Genomic DNA, 20,898 nt, shown 5'->3' on the forward strand with positions numbered 1-20,898 from the left:
TGGTCTGGGAGTCTGGACTGAGTATATGGTCCCGGGATGGGGAAGGCATCTTGGTGGGTGGTCTTATCTTGGGATAATGTGAACGGAGAGGCCTCCGCCATCCCTGGAGGCTGGACAGAGGATGCAGGGATTGGTATGAAGAGCACCTGACTTTTATCTGACTCTGGGGATGAAGGTGGTTTGAGGAAGAGCAGAGAGGCAGGGTCCAGAGGGATAACATGGCAAGGTGGTGGGGCTGGGTGACATGGGAGCCCAGTGGCTGCTGGGACATCCCTGAGCCAGCCCGTACCTGGGGACCAGTGAGTCACCCGGGCTGTGCCCAGACCCCAGCATCTTCCTTCTCTGAGAAGCAGGTCTGCCCCAGCTGACCTTAGGGGTTGATAAGAAGAAGAGCAGGTGGGGAAGGTCATTGTCACCTTTATCAAACACCTATGGTGACCCGGCACAGCCCTGGGGTCTTGGGAGACTTTCACCTGAGGGTTCTATGTGCCCCTGACACAGCCCTGGAGGGCCTCCCGGAAAGAGGGGGCACAGAGACTAACACCGGAAGTTCTGAATCCTGATTCCTTGCTGCTCTACCTAGTGTGTGACATTGTTTTGCCTGGCCATGACCCCCAACCCACCTCCCCTGCAGAGTCCGGAATTATCTGAGTTGGGCCAGGAGGGTTTGGCTGTGACTGCTTGAAAGACAAGGTGGGCACCCTCAGGGCACCGATTTCCACTAGACTCGTCCAGTGGGGGGGGCTCGTCATCACTGGGGCTCTCTCTGGCCAGCCACAGACTTGTGCAGCCAAGGGCCAGGTGGCAAATCCCTTCCCCTCTTTGAGCCTCAGTTTTCCCATTCCATTAAATGGGGGGCTTGGGTCTGCACTTCCTGCCAAGAGGAATCGGGCTGTGAGTCTGGGAGTCACAGTGGAAATGGGGAACCCTGAGATGACTTCTGGACTTTCAGACACTCGATGCACAGACCGGAGGTTCCTGCCCACCAAATCCAAGGTGTTCGTGGCTCTGTCGAGCTTCCCTGGAGCCGGGAACACATGGGCGCGGCACCTCATCGAGCATGCCACCGGCTTCTATACAGGGAGCTACTACTTCGACGGAACTCTCTACAACAAAGGTGAGCGAGGGCTGCCGGGAAGGGAGGAGGTAGCTCTCAGGCCCAGACCCCAGCCTCTGCAGCCCAGGTCCGCCTTGGAGCACCAGAGCTGTGCTTCTCAGTCTTGAATGTGTGTCAACACCACCTTGTGTGTGCATGCTCAGTCGCTAAGTCACATCTGACTCTGTGCGACCCCAGGGACTGTTGCCCGCCAGGCTCCTCTGTCCATGGAATTTTCCAGGCAAGAATACTGGAGTGAGTAGCCATTTCCTCCTCCAGGGTATCTTCCCAAACCAGGGCTCGAACTGGCGTCTCCTATATCTCCTCATTGGCAGGCAGATTCTGTACAACTGAGCCACCTGGGAAGCCCTAAGCAATACCTTGAGGGCTTATTAATTCAACATAGATTCCTGGTTTGTACCCACCCTGCCACCAAGAGAGTATGACTTGATTAATCTGAGATGGGGCCTAGGAACTGGCATTTCTAACAAGTTCCTGTGTGATGCTGAAGCAGTCAGCTCTAGGACCGCACTTTGAGAGGAAATTCACAAGATCTGATATGGATTCAAAGGGAAAGCCTAGTCACTTAGATTCCCTCTCAATAAACATTTTTTAAATTTTCCTTAATTTTTATAGCCCTCAATAATTAGGGGAAACTGACTTCATCTGTTCATTCCCCCACCCCCCACCCCGAGGTAAATGTAGCTTATCAAAATACTGTTTCTTAAAACTAGGTCCAAAAATCTTCAAGAGTTTAATGATTTCTAATATTTCTCTTGTAGAAATAAGAGGCCTCATTATGTCAAGTAAATGAACTTTAAAACGGCTCAAATCTGTGCGCTGTTTAAGACTAAGAACCTCAGATAAGCCAAGTGGGATACATATTTGGTGAAATAGATTTCTCTGTAGTCAGGTGTTACAACAGTTTCTCTGGGATTCTTAGCTCAGAGTTTGGTTTAGGGAAAGGGGATCCTATCAGTAACCTCTTAGAGAAAACAGAAAGTTCCTATGGTTCTGTGATTACCCACAGCAGTCTTGATCTGGTTGGTAAAAAAGCCAAGGGTGTCCATATAACCCAGTCTCATCATAGTTGGGAGTCTTTTTAAAAATTTTTTTGAACTCGTGTTTATTTATTAGTATTATGTAGCACAAAGCTTGATGGGTGGTTTTCTTTTTATGTATTTATTTGTTTATTTTGGGGCATACTGGGTCTTTGTTGCTGCACACTTTTCTCTAGTGGCGAGCATGGCTACTCTCTAGTTGTGGTGCAAGGACTTCTCATCGCAGTGGCTTCTCTTGTTGCAGGTCACGGGCTCTAGGGCACTCGGGCTCAGTGGTTGTGGCTCATGGGCTTAGTTGCTCCACAGCACTTGGAATCTTTCCAAACTGGGGATCAAACCTGTGTCTCCTGCATTGGCAGGCGGATTCTTTACCACTGAGCCACTAGGGAAGCTCATCCTTGGGAGCCTTGAGTGTTAGAGCACTGATAGGCAAAGTAGCCAGATGAAGACTGTGGTCCTGCTCACTCTGGTCTAGTCCCCTGGGAACCACCTACTGTGTACAGGCTGTAGCTGCCCACCATATTCATCTAGAAGGCCTTTACCTCATTCAAACAGCTGGCTGACTTGGTCGACACATGGCTAAGTGACCCAGTGGCTCGACAGCCAGGTATCAAGGGTTGCAGTGACACTGTCTCTGAATGGCTCTAGAGATACCTGGGTGCATCTTTGAGCCTTACGGGACTGGTTAGGTATAACCGCAGGTCACAGAGCACTGTCAGAGCAATGAACACATGCACACGTGAAATTCTCAAGGCAACTCCAGTGCCCAAACACCAAACCTGTCATGGGTGAGCCTGGTCTGAGTTATAAGGAAAAGTGGTCACTGCTGAATTAGGCTAAGACAGTACAAAAGACACCCTGGGTCTCAGGGTGTCAAAGACCAGCTCGCATGCTTCCTTGGCCTATGGGTTGACTCATTCTTTCCTGGAACTTCCCAGCTGTTTGACAGAATGAATCAAAGCAAAGACTTTTGGTGTGTAGCCCATGGCAGAGATGAGTTTGAAAACATATGTTGAGTTTCAGCTGGTGACCCCAGACTTTCAGATTCAAAAGAGACTTGATTTTCCAGGCATCAAAGACTCCCTTGCTGCTGGCTGTAGATATGGATGCTTCCCAGCCATTCATGGGGGTGGGGGTGAGACTCCTTTATGTTTCCAAGAGCTGAAGACCAACTCATGTACATTTATGGAGTGTGTCCCCAGAGCTGATGGCATGGGCTACATTGGGATTTGGCCAGGAGATTAGCTTCAGGGAACATCTTTGCAGGAAGCCTTCTATTACCTCCCACCACACTCCCAAACTGGTCCCCCTACTCTTTGTTCCCATAAGCCCCTATCCTCTGTATTACATACACTTGGGCTGTCCCCCAAATAGCTGTTGTTGTTATTTTTTCTCTAAGTTGTGTCCAACTCCTTATGACCCCATGGACTATAGTCTGCCAGGCTCCGCTGCCCATGGGATTCTCCAGGCAAGAATACTGGAGCAGGTTGCCATTTCCTTCTCCGAGGGAGCTTCCCATCCCAGGGATCAAACCCGAGTCTCCTGCATTGGAGGTAGATTCTTTACCACTGAACCACCTGCCCTCCCCCAAATAGACTACAAGCTTAAAGACAGGCTCTGAGTCTTACCCCTTTATCCATGACATAAAGTTCAGCATGGTGTGGGCACACGATGATCTTTGTTGATAAATGCATGACGCTATGTAGGGCTGGGGAGAGTCTCCGAGGATGCAAGACTGGAGTTCAGTTACAGGACACAAGGTCAGAGGGTGGGGCTACAGTTGCTGACTGCCCTTGAGCCTGTTGATGGGGATCCTGCCCACTCCATGGGAAGGTGGGTAAATGGCAAAGGCCTCCCAGGGACACACAAAGCCACATGGAGAGAGCCCTGGCTCTGATGCTGTGGTGCTGTGTGATCTTGAGCAAGTCACATACCCACTCTGAGCCTGCAGCCATGGTTCATTCATCAGGCTCTCTGCAACACTCATGTGAAATAGCCATGAAGGTGCCCAAATGGATGCATCATCAGGCCTCTGCCTCCTGACTTCCGGGACCCACAGGAGGTGCCTGATCTGCTTTCTCTTGCAGATGCCATCTTTTCCCACTTAGATGCCTCCCTCGCTCACTGTCTCTTGGGCAGGCTCAGACCCTGTGGTTAGAGGCTGCCCCAGTGGCCCCTCAGTGCCCACCAGTGTCGGCTATCCCTGGGGGCACAGGTTAGTGTTCACACCTGTCTGCCACTGTGGCAGTGGGGTCTCCCTGATGCCTTTCTCATGGGCAGGGTTCAAGGGCGAGAAGGACCACTGGCGCAGCCGGCGTACCATCTGCGTGAAGACCCATGAGAGCGGCAGGAGGGAGATTGAGATGTTCGACTCGGCTATCCTGCTCATCCGAAACCCGTACAGGTCCCTGGTGGCTGAGTTCAACAGGAAATGTGCCGGGCACCTGGGCTACGCAGCTGACCGCAACTGGAAGAGCAAAGGTGAGCTGAAGGAGCCAGCAGGGCAGGGGATGGGCTGCCTCTTTATTCCTGGAGTCATCTGCTGACACATAGTAACCAAAGTCCTACTGTGTACCAGGCTCTGAGCAAGGTGCCAGGGGTTGGCTAAAGGGGTCACGATTGCCACCCTCAAGGCGGCCACACAGTCTAAACTTTGGGTAATGGATTAGAGAGACACAAGTCAGGGCAGTAAGTGATACAAAACGAAGCTGTCAGAAATACAGCTGTGTCCAGCAGAGTGGGTGGCATGGTGAGAAACGAGGCTGGGCAGGCTCCTGCTTCTGTCCCTGTGTGATCAGCTGAGGCTGGTGGGTGTTCTCCCCATTCCCTGACACCCTCCCCCTAGGCCACTCCCTTCTCCAGCTATTCCTGCCTCCCTCTGATTCCCCTTGAGCCAGCCGGCCGGCTGAGCTCTGAACCCTCCTGGGCCTCTTACCAGCCCAGTGACCCCAGGCAAGCTGCAAACCCTGTCTTCTGAGCCTTGCTTTTCTCACCTTAAAACCCTATGGCCACTACCTCTTAGGGTCGTTAAGAAGATCAAAGAAAGCAAATGCTTCCCACAGCATCGCAGAGTGGCACTAGTGGTAAAGAATCCACCTGCCAATGCAGGAGACACAAGAGACGAGGGTTCAATCCCTGAGTAGGGAAGATCCCCTGGAGGAGGAAATGGCAACCCACTCCAGTATTCTTGCCTGGAAAATTCCATGGACAGAGGAGCCTGGCAGGCTACAGTCCATGGAGTCACAAGTGTCAAATATGGCTGAGTGACTGAGCACAGAGCAATAACCCAGTTATGGAAGCTTATTTTGTTGGGGGTGATTCTTGATATTGGCACCCTTCTCTCCACTGAGGCGAGGGGTGGTGGGGGTACCGACTTTCTAAATTTGCTGGAAAAAAAAAATTTCATGGAGCAGATCATCTGTCCAAGATTGCAGCTCCAACCCTTGCCTTGTTGTACATCACTGGTTAAACCAGCGATCACACCCATGTGTCAATAAGCATCAATTATGCACCCCATGTAGCTGCATAGGAGCACCTGGGACAGGAAACCCAGCCTGCCCAGCATCTGCCCTCACACACTGCTCAGCCCCCATCACCCAGACTGGATGATGTGCACAGTTGCCAAGGCAACATCAAGGTGAACTGAGGGTCATCTCAACAGAGATGCCCAGCCTTGCTTGTCTAACTCCGCTGTGTCCCATAGGCCTGAAACCCTGGGCTCTTCCTGTCCAGGGATGGTCCCAGAGGTCAAGGTCCATCAGAGGGAGAACCAGTTCTTGGAACACTCAGGCCCCATGAGTCTTGGTGTGTTTCCAAGGAAACTGCTAGGGGAAGGTGGACCCAAGGTCACATCTGCCAGGCAGCCTTGGGGCCCTTCAGAGCCCAGCCTCATAGTAACTGTCCCCCTCACGAGGACACCCCTCACGAGATCCTTCTTTGGTGGGGGGATCCGGGCAGGTTTGTCCCAGTCAGAGGGGGATGGAGCATCCTGGCCCCCAGGAGGGGAGGCCCCAGGCCCACCGGGCTGGGCTCTGACATGGTGCCCCTTCTTTTCTCTACAGAGTGGCCGGACTTTGTTAACAGCTACGCATCGTGGTGGTCCTCACACGTGCTGGACTGGCTTAAATATGGCAAGCGACTACTGGTGGTTCACTACGAGGAGCTGAGGCGCAGCCTGGTGCCCACGCTGCGGGAGATGGTGGCCTTCCTCAACGTGTCTGTGAGTGAGGAGCGCCTGCTGTGCGTGGAGAACAACAAGGAGGGCAGCTTCCGGCGGCGCGGCCGGCGCCCGCATGACCCCGAGCCCTTCACCCCGGAGATGAAGGACTTGATTAACGGCTACATCCGGACGGTGGATCAGGCCCTGCGCGACCACAACTGGGCCGGGTTGCCCCGGGAGTACGTGCCCAGATGATAGGCTCCAAGCCTGCTCTGCCCGCCCCACAGGGAGCCGGCCGCCTCCACGGGGCTGAGCAGGTGCTTGCTGGGACGCTTGCCTGCCGCTGCCTCCCTGGGATGCTCAGGGGAGGGGCCTGTGCCACCTGCACGGAGGCCCGCCCTGGAGCTGCGTCCCTGCCGCACAGGGACACCTGGACCTGACTCCTGGTCAGCAGACCCGATGTCACAGGACAGATGCAAAGAGACACACACTCCTTGCCAGACCCGCTTAGACCTGCCACGCTCCACGCACGGTGTCCCGTTAATGCGCCTAAGCCACCACCCTGGGTGTGCCTGACATTCTCAGACTTGCAAACACAAACGTCAGTGCAGGCATGCAGACGCCAGGTTATGTGTTCCCAGGGGCTGCCTGTCTGTCTCTCCGACACACTGACACACACATGCACCCCGAGCAGGGACCCGGGGTTTCTTGTCACCAGCCCAGTGCAGGCTTGCTGCTCAGGGGCTTTGACTGCGGGATGCTGGGCTGGGTGGGCTTAGTGCCCCGAGGAGCCAGGACCCTGGCCTGGAGACGGGCTCACAGTCTGTGGCCGCTGGGCCAGGCAGCCCTGAGTGCACGTCTGTATCCCCCAGTGTGTGTGGTGTTGTGACCGGCTCTGTAGTCCAGCCTCTCCCTTCTCCTTGGATGGGCTGGTGGCCATACGGGCAGAGCAGAGCTGCCCACAGACACCCCCAGCTCAGGACTGGCTGCAAACTCTGTGCGCCCCCCACCGCCCCATCCAATATCAGCACTCCTTGAATTGGCGCCTCCTTGTTTGGCTTCTTTCTCCGACTCTCCCCATAAAGCTGGGGACTCACGCCTTATCCCAGAAGCAGGGTGTAGGGGTGAGGAGACCAGGGATGGGAGTGGCGGGTTGGGTGGGAGGGGGCTGGGCTTCCAGGAGAAGGCCTATATGCCAGCAGTGCCAATGGAGGGGGGCACTTGGACTGGGCAGACCCAGGAGAGATGAGTCTTGGGGGCCACTGGGCTGGTTGCCCCACCCATCTTGACAGCTCTCCGCAGGATCCCCCCACACCTGGTCATGAGGAAGTGGGGGGCGGCATGGCCCATCAAGACCCTGGGGGGAGAGGCCACGGCTGCGGCTTCTGCCTGCCCCCTACCCGCCAGCCCTCTCGGTTCTCTGTTGTTCACCCTCCACTTCCTGTCACTGGCCTCTTTGTCACACCCTCTGTTTTGGTGGCACTGGCATCTTTCCCACTCGGGGATGTGGGAAGCTGGCGCCACTGTGTATGAGCTTACAGGCCTCCTGAGAAGATGGCCGCCTCCTCACAGCTCAGGGCCTAGAGGGGCTGGTGGAGGGGAGTGAGAAACCCAGCAAGAGAGGAGTGTGTGTGCTGGGCGTGGGGGTCGGAGAATGCACTGCAACGGCTTTGAACTGGTCCTGAGGAATCTGTAGAAGTTATTCCAGTGGAGCGAAGGGGAAGGGGAACTGAAGCAGCGGGAACAGCACGTACGAAGGCTCAGAGGCTTGGAAAAACCCTTGTGTGTTTTGAGAACAGGTGAGTGGGAGTGGGTGCGTGCCTCTGAGTCTGTGCAGGAAGAAGGTGGGAGTGGGTGGGTGAGGACAGAGGAGGGGACAGAGAAAAGGACTCTCCTCACTGCCAGCTAGTGCTCAGCCTGGGAGGGGGAGGGGTGCTGATGCTAATTACCTTCTTGGGTCACCCTTCACTACACATCTTGGGCTCCGAAATGGGGCTGCAGAGACCAGGGGGCTGAAGTCTAAAGGGTGAGGTGAAGCTGGGAGCACAGCCCAGGACAAGTGGGACCCAGGGAGGGCTGTTGAGAGCTTGGCCACACACTGACCCCTGTGAGGGAGAAAGGTGGATGGGCTTGAACTTGGGCAGCCCCTGAGTCCCTTTGCAGCTTCTCCAGGCCTGGGCTGGGCCTGCTGTTCTGACCTCTGCATTAGCAGGAGAAAGCAGCGTGAGGGGTTTGCGAAAGCCGGGCATGGGAATGTGGGACCATCCACTCCCTGGCTGGAGATCTGGAGCTGACAGCACCCCAGTGGGGGCAGGCAGAGCTGAGGGCCCTGGAGGAGGGCCCTTCCTCAGAGGGAAGCCTCCCTAGCCTTCAATTTTTAATGAATGGCCTTGAGCATCCGTTCCTGGTGGCCTCCAAGTTCTTTTTGAGTCTTCCCCAAACCCACACCGATACTGAGGCCATTTTAGATCCTCCTAAAGCATTGTTGGGGCTCAGCTCAAGGCTGGAAACTCCAGGGTCTTGATAAGTAATTATTGATACAGCATGGCTCGAGGATCAAGTATGCGATGAGCCCTGATGAGGCTGATTCTCCTGAGTAGTAGGAGCAGTTGAAATCCACCAGGAGTTTTCACCCTGCCTTGGAAGGGGGCCCAGGGAATACCTGCATCCCAGAGTGAACCTAGAATCTCAAAGGAGATTGCAGCCCTGAGTGATGGAGGAGAGGGAAGCCAGTCCAGAGACTGGCTCCCTGGCAGTGACCCTTACTCTCCTGGCTACGCAGACAATCTTTGGGGAGAAGACTCAAATGTCAAGGAGTCTGAAAAGGACAGTGGAGGGGCTGGAGGACCAACTAGGACCGCAGCCAGGGCATGGCCCCCTGGGCTTTCCCCACCACCCCAGGGCTCTGGAGAACAGTGGTCCCAGCCTGTTCTTCCTGATAGATGATGAGACTGTTCCCTGCTGTACCCAGAGACCCTCGCTCCTTCAGGTGGAGGGCCACTTGCTCAGATGGCCTTGGAATTTACTGTGCACCTTAGCCAGGGATGCAGATAAGTGGAATGTTGGGATTGGGGTGCACTGTGTTGAGTCAGTCCACCTGGCAAGACACCTGAACCTGGGCACCTGATCCTGGACGTTGGGTGAATAAGATGTTAAGGCCCCATGTGCTAATGGTTCTCAGCAGTCACCCCCCGCCTCCCCAGCTCCTGAGAGGCACGGGAAGGGGATGTGTCTGTTCTTTTGGGAAAGTCTGTTTGTCCTTCTTCAAGTTAGGTCTCATCTCTAGCTCTCAGCTTCTCCATAAAGAGGATGCTGTCCCAGCCAGCCAAGGAGTAAAACAGGCTTGGATTTAGGAGAGAAGCATGGCAGATGTAGCTAATCAGACCAGAACAGAGTACTCCTGTTTACAGATTCCAATTTTAATAGCAAGGCTGTGGAGTTGCACAAACCTGTGTTAAAACATGTAATTTTCATGGATTTCATCTCCCGTTGTGGATCAATTTGGAAAAACCAAAATATGTAATTTGAAAAAACTGAAACTCATTCTTGATAATCCCAGTGATGTGTTAATGAGAGAGAAGAATAGACAGGCTTCCAAACCCTGGGAAGAAAACTGCTTAATTATGTGAGCGTCTTATAATGAAGTCTCGAGCAGCTAAAATTAGATTTGGAGTGCATGAATATGCGAGAATATTTGCACACCAGAATGCATTTTTTCCCCTTAAAAGTAACAGGAGCCACTTGGTTCTTAGGGGGCCCCAAGAGGGGAAATGGAAGTGCTGGGGTTGATCTTTGTGGCTGCAAGAATTCCTGGGACTGAGGTTTGTTTTCTTTTGGCTGGAAATTTGTTGGAGGTGTTTAAAACGTGATGCTTCCAAAGTAGTTCATTAAGGTTTTGGGAGAAATTGATTGGTCTGAACCCACATTGATGACCACTCAATATTTCCTGAGTTGGCCTGAACAAGGTCGAATTAGAATAGAGTGGAAATAGGATCAAGTCTGCAGATTAAAGGGGTGGGTCATGGTCCCAGCTCTTCTCTGCTGTGATCTTAGAACAAGCCTTTTCTCTCTCTGGTCTCAGTTCCCCATCTGTAAAATGAGAGATGAGTTGGAGGCTGTTGGTTGCCTCCCTGATGTTCCTTTCCCCATTTCCTTTCCCAGCAGCCCCTGATGTCTCTTGGCAGGGGTGGGTTATGCTCTGCTGGAGCTGTCTCTGTCATCATTTCTGGGGTGGGACGCATGATCTGGACTAAGCCCACACCTCATCCCATCTCTCTGGCTACAGTGATGGTCATGTTTCCTAAGGCAACGGAGCCAGAGGGAATTTCAAGACTTTTTTTTCTGGAAATGTTGAGTAAAGGCTCTTTTTATTCACCTTGCTAGATGTCAGTGAAGAAGTAGGTAATCTTGGATCTTGACAGTGGCTGTCTTGGGAATCCTGGAGGGGACCCCTCCCAGCATGAAGCTGACAACTGAAGGAGAGTCAGGAGGCAGAAGGAAACCAGATCCTTGGTGATGCTGTTAAGTATAGGATCTATCTTTGCCTGTGACTGGCCCCACCTGTGGATGGTTTTTTACATGAGCCAATAAATTCCCTTTATTATTTATGTTGAGTTGAGTTTGGTTTCTGTTACTTACAGCCCAGAGGGTTTTTACAAAGGGCTTGGATTGAGAGACCCTGGGATTCTGATATTCTCTATCTCTGTGGCAGAACTAGATGAAGACAGAGACACGAACAACAATGAGCTGTTGGATTAAGAAGTTGCTTTTCACAGGAATGGGGGTGGATGCTCAGTAGGAAGCTGTGCTATGTTAGCCAGGACAAGTAGCATTTTTAAGTTGGTACATAATGAGGTCACCTGGGTTTCCTTAGAAAAATCAATCCTCTTGATTGACCAACCCAAACCATAAATTGTCTCATTCAATCCTTACCAAATTTAGTTTCTGAGACTGAGTTGCCTAAAGTTCAAATCCTTTATTTTACAGATAAGAAAAATGAGATTGGGAACCGAGGTGGGTTTCCTATGAGGCTTTGAGAATGAGTTGTGGGGGTGGCTAGGGCCAGAATATGGGCTCCTTCCCTGAAACCACCTGATTGCCCCTGTATTGCATCCCTATAACTCTTCCAGAAGTTTCTAGAATTGAGGCAATTGTGCACATTCAGCTTGTTTGGAAGTGACCCCATTCATTTCACTGCTAATTCTTTACCAAGATATTTTTGGTGGGCACCTGAGTTCAATGTTAAGGGCCATTTATCAAGCATCCCCAGGACTTGAAAACTTCCTCAGAGGGAGGAGGGCTTTTCAAAGGACTGAGGTTAGAGACAGGGACCATAATTGCCCCTTGGAAGGAAAGCTATGACAAACCTAGACAGCATATTAAAGAGCAGAGTCATTACTTTGCTGACAAAGGTCCGTATAGTCAAAGCTATGGGGCTTCCCTGGTGGCTCAGCTGGTAAAAAATCTGCCTGCAATGAGGAAAACCTGGCTTCAATCTCCAGGTTGGGACGATCCCCTGGAGAAAGGCTATCCACTCCAGTATTCTGGCCTGGAGAATCCCATGGACTGTATAGCCCATGGGTCTCAAAGAGTCGGACATGACTGAGTGACTTTCACTTCATTTCACTTCATGGTTTTTCCAGTAGTCACGTACAGAGTGAGAGTTGGACCATAAAGAAGGCTGAGTGTCAAGGAATTAATTCTTTTGAACTGTGGTGCTGGAGAAGACTCTTAAAGAGTCCCTTGGACTGCAAGGAGATCAAACCAGTTAATCCTAAAGGAAATCAACCCTGAATATTCATTGGAAGGGGCGATGCTGAAGCTGAAGCTCCAGTACTTTGGCCTCCTGATGGGAAGAGCCAACTTACTGGGAAAGACCCTGATGCTGGGAAAGACTGAAGGCAGGAGGAGAAGGGGGTGGCAGAGGATGAAGTGGTTAGATGGCATAACTGACTCAGTGGATGTGAATTTAAGCAAACTACGGGAAATAGTGAAGGACAGGGAAGCCTGGCGTGTTGCCGTCCATGGGGTTGCAGAGTTGGATATGATTTAGTGACTGAACAGTCAATTAAATCAGGAGCTCAGAGTTCTCATTCCTTAGTCATAAGCATTCCAGGCAACAGAAAGGCCCTGCTCCTCCAAAGTAGTATTAGATAAGCATCTTTGGTGGATCTGAGCCCAGCAGTCTGTATGTGTTTATGTGTACATGCAGGTGTGGGCTCCGGCTGCTGAAGACAGCTGTCCCTTTAAATCACACGCCAGCCATCCTGACCACTGCAAGTGACAAGAGTCTGGATATTGAAAAAGCCAGTCTTTGTCAGGTCTCCTTCAGAATGGATAGTGCCCTGCTGCTGCTGCTAAGTCGCTTCAGTCGTGTCCGACTCTGTGTGACCCCAGAGATGGCAGCCCACCAGGCTCCCCCGTCCCTGGGATTCTCCAGGCAAGAACACTGGAGTGGGTTGCCATTTCCTTCTCCAGTGCATGAAAGTGAAAAGTGAAAGTGAAGTCGCTCAGTCGTGTCCAACTCCTAGCAACCCCATGGACTCCAGCCTACCAGGCTCCTCTGTCCATGGGATTTTCTAGGCAAGAGTACTGGAGTGGGTTGCCATTAGGAGAAGTAAAATCTTCTTAACATAAAAATGATTTTTGTTTATTTCTTCTCTTCTTCCTCTTCATTTTTTTAATTAGAAAATCAATTCAACGGGCTTCCCTGGTGGCTCAGACTACAAAGAATCTGCCTGCAATGCAGGACACCCGGGTTTGATCCCTGGATGGGGAAGATCCTCTGGAGAAGGAAATGACTGCCCAATCCAGTATTCTTGCCTGGAGAATCCCACGGACAGAGGAGCCTGGTGGGCTACAGTCCATGGGATTTCAAAGAGTTGGGCATGACGGAGCAACTAACACAGCAACAATCAATTCAACAACACTTTCCATTCACTTGAAAAGCTATATTTACTTATTTGTTTCACTGGCTTTGAAACCAGTGAAGACAGGAACAGTGTTGTATTTTTTTATTTATTTTTTACTTATTTATTTGCTGCACTGGGTCTTAGTTGCGGCACACTGGATCTTTGATCTTCCTTGCAGCAGGCAGGATCTTTAGTTTCAGCTTTCGAACTCTTAGCTGTGGCATGCCGGATCTAGTTCTCTGACCAGAGATCAAACCCAGGCCCCTGAATTGGGAACACCGAATCTTAGACGCTGGACCACCAGGGAAGTTCCATCAGGCATCGCTTCTTGATACCAAGGAGGACTGTCCTGGTTCCCCCCATTCAGCCTGGCAGGGAACCAGCAAGGCAGGAAAACGCTGTCCCTGGCCTGACATCCTAACAGGATGGTCCACTTCCCAGGGTTACCATTGAAACCAGCTCTTAGCATAATCCATTATTTCCTGTTATACTCAGGCTTCCCCTGTTCCATAGCCACATTAACCTCCATCAGATAATTAAGGGTTTGGCTTTCCATGAGAGACCTTAAATGTCACCTCTCTGCCACCCGATACGTCTTTGAATGACACAGGCTCTAATGAGATGTTCAAATATAGAAAACTGAGTGACTCCTTGCTTTGGTCATGACATTTATTCAGCCGGAGTGATCTGACTACACCACTACATTACTTATAATTTCCACCTGACCTTGGATGGTGGAGTGTAATCTTTAAGGAAACTATCCATTTAATCTCCTTCGCCTTATTAGCATTTAACTACTATGACAAATTTTCAGATGTACAAAAGATGTTAGGATTATAATTCAATTTTCCCTTCAAACGGCCCAGTAGCCAAGGACAGTGGGACCATCTCTGACATCAGTGAGTTCTGACTGAGGAGGCATCCTGGGCCTGACTTGGTCTCCAGTCCGTTGGAGCAGCAAGCAGGGCTTATCCCAACCATAGCTGCCCCGGCCGGGGACCCTGTGCCCAAATCTTCTCTCTCTCTCTCTCTCTTTCTCATCACTGGGCTGAGCCTTGTTTTGCTGCTCAGGGTAAGGCCTAGTCATGGGACCGGGAAGAGGACATAAGATGCGAAGGATGTCAGCTCAGATCTGACAGCTGCGCTGGACAGTGGAGCCCATAAGTGAATTGTTTTTTAAACTTTTACTTATTTACTTATTTTATATTTGGCTGCACTGGGTCTTCGTTGCTTCTCGAGGGCTCTCTCCAGTGTTGGCGAACAGGGGTTACTCTCTAGCTGCAGTGCATGGGCTTCTCATTGCTGGGGCCTCTCTTGTTGAGGCACCACCGGCTTCAGTAGCTGCAGGCCTCGAGCTCAGCAGTTGTGGCACACGGGCTTAGCTGCTCCATGGCAGATGGAAACTGCAATGCGGGACACCCAGTTTCTATCCTTGGGTTGGGAAGCTCCCCTAGAGGAGGAAATGGCAACCCACTCCAGTATTCTTGCCTGGAAAATTCCATGGACAGAGGAGCCTGGTGGGCTACAGTCCATGGGGTTGTAAAGAGTCCGACTGAGCAACTTTCAATTTCGTGTTAGGAATATTTTCCCATTTTGCTATAGTCTTTTTGAAGATCTTCCCCCCTCCCCAATTTCCTTTCTTTTCTAACTTTCCTGTCCTGCCCTCAATAGAGTCCCAGTAGTGACAGCCTGGTATAATCCATTCATACTGCTTTCTATAATCTTATGAATATGTAAAACCATGTGTGTGTGAGTGTGACTATATCTATATCCATGAATGATAGTGCATCAGTTAGTGGAAGATAAAAAGGCATAACAATCTGTGTTGTACAATCACGCTTTTGCAAAATCAGATGATGGTCCCCAGTATTTGATTTCCCTCTTTTAGGAAGGTAGCATGATATTCTCTAATAACCTCCAAAACAGGAAGCCTGCACCCCACTGGCACAAAGAAAAAAATATTCAAAGTTCTATCTCTTTATTTTTAATCTCATCTCTTTAAACTTTCTATTTTGTATTTGTTTACCCTACACTTAAGATACTCACACGTGCAAATAAATATCCATGTTCTGGAAGTACATGCTATCATTAAATGAGCAATGAATAATACTTAGAGACCACCAGTCTATAGATTCAGGACTGCTTTATTCACACAGTTCCCTTTTGATGAATATCTAGGCAGTTTCTAGCTAGGGCCACTACAAACTAGGCTGTACAAAGCATCACTCTACATAGGCATTTCTGCACGAGTGCTTTTAGATCTATAGGACAGATTCCCAAAAGCGAAATTGCTGATTCAAAGGATATGTGTACTTACAATTTTAAAAAAATTTCTTTCTTTCCCTTTGGCTGTGTTGGGTCTTTGTTGTCATGCGTGGGCTTTCTCTAGTTGCAGTGAACAGGGTCTACTCTCCAGTTGTGGTATGTTGGTTTCTCATTGCAGTGACTTCTCTTGTTCTGGAGCACAGGCTCTAGGGCACAGGGGCTTTAGTAGTTGGGGTGCGGGGCCTTTGCTGCTCCGAGGCCTGTGGAATCTTCCCAGACCAGAGATGGAACCCATGTCCCCTGCATTGGCTGGTAGATTCTTAACCACCGGATCACCAGGGAAGTCCTGTACTTACAATTTTAATCAATACTGATGGCCCACTCTCAAAAAAGTTTGTAACGATTCATATTCTCATTATCAATGTATACAATGTTTATCTCCCTGCATCTTTACAGGCTTTAGGAATTATCACTCTTTTCCAGGTTTACCAATCCAGCGGATGAGTTGAGAAATGGCATCCAGTCTTTAAGGGCACTATCATGTCATGGACTTCCCTGGTGGCTCAGAGGGTAAAGCGTCTGCCTACAATGCAGGAGACCCGAGTTCAATTCCCGGGATGGGAAGATCTCCTGGAGAAAGAAATGGCAACCCACTCGTATTTTGCCTAGAAAATCCCATGGACGGAAAAGCCTGGTAGGCTGTAGTCTATGGGGTTGCAAAGAGTCGGACGTGACTGAGCGACTTCACTTTTCTTTCATGTCATGTACAGGTGAGGACATTGGACAAGATGACCTCAAAGATCCTTCCACTTCAGGCCCATGCTTTTCTAGTTAGCTGTTTTCAAAGCTCACCTGCTCTAGGTGTGCCTCTACTCTCCATTCACGAGTCATGTCTGAATCCCAGAGATGTCTATGGAACAGTTGCCAGAAACCAACAAACCGAGGACTGGAAAGAAAGCGAGCTGAATGCCATCCAGAGGATCATCATGCCAGTACTGCTCAGCTTGTAAAAACCATCTTGGCCAAACCCCTGCGATTTCATCCAGAACAAATAATAAAAAGCAGTGTGCAATATTTCTAGGATGAGCATATTCATAGTAAATATTTTAAGATCAATGGCTGCACAAAATGTATTTTCCTTGGAGTTTCACTTTTCAAATGCCTTTGTATTAAAAGTGCAATTTCAATAAATATTCATGGGGAAATTCACTGATGTGTTTTACCATTTACAGCTAAAATTTGTAAGGTTCTGGGGGGAAAAAAAGATGTACGATGCGTATTTTAGCCTCTTAGGAGAAAAGTGGTGAAAAATGTGTGATACGCTTTTGTTTTTTCTGACAATAAACCCTCTGAGGCGGGGAGCTATCTTTGTACTCCTGCTCTTCTCCATCCAGTTCCGGGGCTGTTGGCAGGGTGGGCAGAGCGGAACTGCAAGAAGATCTGACAGAGGAAGGTGTAGGAGGCGAGGAAGGCCTGTGTGCAGAGCCTTTTAAAGTCCCCAGAGCCCCTTTTATTTTATCCTTTTAATTAATTGATTAATCTTTGGCTGTGCTGGGACTTTGCTGCTGCATCTGGGTTTTCTCTAGTTGCGGCGAGCAGGGGCTACTTGAATTGCAGTGCCCAGGCTTCTCACTGCAGTGGCTTCTCTTGCTTTGGAACACAGGGTCCAGTTGTGATACACAGGCTTAGTTGCCCAGTGGCATGTGGGATCTTAGTTCCCAGACCAGGGGTCGAACCCACGTCCTCTGCATTCACAGGCAGATTCTTAACCACTGGGACACCAGGTCCTTTTAACATCCCTTGTGGCTCAGTTGGTGAAAAATCCACCTGCAATGTGGGAGACATGGGTTCGATCCCTGGGTTGGGAAGACCCCCTGGAGAAGGGAAAGGCTACCTACTCCAGTATTCTGGCCTGAAGAATTCCAGGGACTGTATAGTCCATGGAGTTGCAAAGAGTCAGACACGACTGAGTGACTTAAAAAAAAGTCATCCATATCACCTGCTCTAACATGAGCACTTACTGCATATCTAGCGTTACGCTTAAAACTTCCTCTACCTTCTCCCACTGAGAAGGTACAGGAAGAAACAGTCACTATGATTCCCATTTTACAGATGAGGAAACTGAGCCTCGAAAAGGTTAAACAATTGGTCTTCGTGGTCACCCAGCTAATTAAGTGGCAGAATGAGGATTCAGACTCAGATGCATCTGGCTCTAATGTGCTTTGTTATTGGTTCCTCCAGACCTCAGCGTCCCATCTATAATTTCCCCAGAGTGACAGGAGTCGGCTGGAGCTGCAGGGATTGGAGGAAGTGAGCCTTCGTGCTAAATGCCTTCCTGTTTACCTCCTCAGCCTCACAGTGCCTGCTAGGCACGATTTGGCCACCTGCTCTGCACACGAGGCATCCCATGGCCCCCGTGACATCATTCTTCTTGGCCCCTTTGCCTGTGGCAGGAAGCTAACTCACATAGGCAAAGCACTGAAAATCTGGCTGCTTATTCCTGCCAATTTCCTCAGAGTCTCTGGTGAATGTATTTATTTTTATAATGGCAGGTTGTACCCTTGGCAACAATCAGAGCCTATTGTTCCCTTGCTTAAGGTGCTGGAAGCACTGCCCAAGGCCAATAGAATAAAACCCAAACGCCCCCTCCCGCCCCTGCCTTGGCTTGCTATTCAAAGCCCTCTGTAATCTGGCCACACGACCACCCTCTTCCTTGTTGTCATCTTCACATGATGCTCAGCTACTATAGATGGTTAGCTGTCCTTTGCCCAAGTTCATGGTCTTCTATTTCCCTGGAATGTCATTCTTTCCCATCTCTGACTATTAGCATCTTAAATACCATTCAAGACCCACTTGAATGGACCTGCCTCCCCTGAGGAGCCTTCTCTGTTCCCCCAGGTGGGGTTCATAGGTCTCTCCTCTGTAATCCCCACAGCCCATTTCCATGGTTCTGCCGCTAACCCTCAATGACCCCGTCTTATCTGTATCTGCCTTTGCAGTTGGACTGTGAGCTTTCTTAGGGCAGGGACCATGCTATTTCTCTCTGCTTCCCCAGCATCCCCCCAGACACTTGGCTAAAAGTAATAGTAACAACCTCAGATAGGCAGATGACACCACCCTTACAGTAGAAAGCAAAGAAGAACTAAAGAGCCTCTTGATGAAAGTGAAAGAGGAGAGTGAAAAAGTTGGCTTAAAACTCAGATTCAGAAAATTGAGATCATGGCATCTGGTACCATCACTTCATGGCAAATAGAAGGGGAAGCAATGGAAACAGTGAGACTTTATTTTTGGGGGCTCCAAAATCACTGCAGATGGTGACTGCAGCCATGAAATTAAAAGATGCTTGCTCCTTGGAAGAAAAGTTATGACCAACCTAGACAGCATATTAAATAGAGACGTTACTTTGCCAACAAATGTGCATCTAGTCAAAGCTATGGTTTTTCCAGTGGTCATGTATGGATGTGAGAGTTGGACTATAAAGAAAGCTGAGTGCCGAAGAATTGATGCTTTTGAACTGTGGTGTGGGAGAAGACTCTTGAGAGTCCCTTGGACTGCAAGGAGATCCAACTGGTCCATCCTAAAAGAAATCAGTCCTGAATATTTATTGGAAGGACTGATGTTGAAGCTGAAACTCCAATATTTTGGCCACCTGATGTGAAGAGCTGACTCATTGGAAAAGACCCTGATGGTGGGAAAGATTGAAGGCAGGAGGAGAAGGGGATGACAGAGGATGAGATGGTTGGATGGCATCACCAACTCAATGGACATGAGTTTGAGTAAACTCTGGGAGTTGGTGACGGACAGGGAGGCCTGGCGTGCTGCAGTCCATGGGGTCGCAAAGAATTGGACACAACTGAGCAACTGAACTGAACTAAACTGAACAATGACAGCCATCAGCGACAGTAATAGTAGAGGACTTTAATGGAAGATTTACAAGGTGATTTTACTGAATCCCTCAGAACAGTAAAATGACGGTGATACTATATCTAATTGTATTTCACAGATAAGGAATTGGGGGCTTGAAGAAGCTGTGTGGAAATGAGGGAGCTGAGAATTGAACCTAGGGTGCCCAGTTGCCAGCTAACTGCTCTTACCCAGTGGTTCCATTCAGTGCTTGTGAAATGTTTGTTGAGTGAATAATCAAACTCATCAATGAGCAAATGAGTAATGAGGGGGAAAATCACACAAATACAGAAAAATTATCCACTCCATTGACTAAAGCAAGGCATTTCCTAGAATCTAAGTAATGATCATAAACATTTTCCTCCATCATCCAACAGTGGACCCCTCACAACTCAGGAAAATTCCATGGGCATACTTATTACAGAAGCCACACCAGTGGGTGTCATTCCAGATATGTTCCTAAGGGATACAGAGAAGCATGTCTCATCCTTTTGGGTCCAGGACAATCCTCTGATGACCCCCAGGAAGACAGGAATTTTGTGCTGCAGCCAGGCTAGCAGCGATGGGGGTTTCTGGCTCATTTTCTCAGCCCCTTCCATGATCCTCCAGGGACAAATACTGATTTGAAAGCTGCTACACAGTGTCAGAGAGCAGTGCAGGCAGGAGATGTCTGGAGAGCCCAAGGAAGCCAAATGGAATGCAGGAAGTGAAAAGAAGGGCAGATGGAGAGCCGCCATGGCAGAGCGGGTGCCAGGCTGCAGCTGGGCTTTGCTTGTGGGGAACCACAGGTACTGACAAAATGGAGGTCACTGGTGCAGGAATGTGGGAAGAGTAACCAGTGTCTCAGTCCCAGAGACACCTAGCGTGCTGAATAAGCACTTGCCAGACAAGCTTAACTCAGGGAGGGGCCATATTTACCTGCAGTTCAGCTGGGAGCAAACATACAGACTGTGGCCTGGTCTGCTGGCCTACTGGCAGCCACCCAGTCCTGCCTGATGCTCAGAAGGAGGAGAGCAAGTCCTAGAGTGTTCTCCATCCTTCCTTCTCCCGCCTTCCCCCTCATGGGGAGAATTCTAGAAACATGGGCTCATATAGACTTTCACTCGCACATGCACACACACACTCGTGCTGAGAAATTTGGTCAGGCTTCCAGCATTTCAAAGCATGAGTCAATTGGTGGATCTTGTTTCTGGAGAGAAACCAACATGTCCTGAAGGCTGCTGAGCTGGGTTCCAGTCTCTAAGAGGCTGCCAATTGACTCTTCAATCTCCATTGTCAGCCTTGGCACTTTTCTGGCCTTGCACATGGTAGAAAGGGAACCTAGATGCCAAGGGGGCCACAAAACAAAGTCGCGCGGCCGAACAGAAGAATGAAAAGAAAACACAATTCATAGGGAGGATTGAATTTCTACTTAGGAAGATTGAAATAATTTCCTAAGGTGTTTTTGGAAACACATGAAAGTGTTTTCCTTTCTGAACTTGAGAGGCAGATCCAGAGATTGTA

General features: G+C 49.9%; 1 protein-coding gene and 1 long non-coding RNA gene across 3 annotated transcripts in view; both read left to right on the forward strand.

The window, feature by feature from the left end:
• WSCD1 (WSC domain containing 1) overlaps positions 1-7,360 on the forward strand; it is a 43,378-nt gene extending 36,018 nt beyond the window's left edge. For both annotated transcript variants that reach the window (XM_040243683.1, XM_040243685.1), the window contains exons 7-9: positions 953-1,117; positions 4,438-4,638; positions 6,219-7,360. In XM_040243683.1, coding sequence (XP_040099617.1) covers positions 953-1,117; positions 4,438-4,638; positions 6,219-6,571 — 719 coding nt within the window. In that variant the 3' untranslated portion in view covers positions 6,572-7,360. The remainder of the gene's footprint in view (positions 1-952; positions 1,118-4,437; positions 4,639-6,218) is intronic.
• Positions 7,361-7,468: 108 nt separating this feature from the next.
• Positions 7,469-16,853, forward strand: LOC120866141. Its single transcript, XR_005721599.1, has 2 exons — positions 7,469-8,115; positions 15,976-16,853. It is a non-coding gene; the product is annotated as an uncharacterized LOC120866141 (long non-coding RNA).
• Positions 16,854-20,898: the final 4,045 nt, after the last annotated feature.

Source organism: Oryx dammah, unplaced genomic scaffold (genome assembly GCF_014754425.2).
Source record: "Oryx dammah isolate SB20612 unplaced genomic scaffold, SCBI_Odam_1.1 HiC_scaffold_8, whole genome shotgun sequence".
Classification (NCBI taxonomy): Eukaryota; Metazoa; Chordata; class Mammalia; order Artiodactyla; family Bovidae; genus Oryx; species Oryx dammah.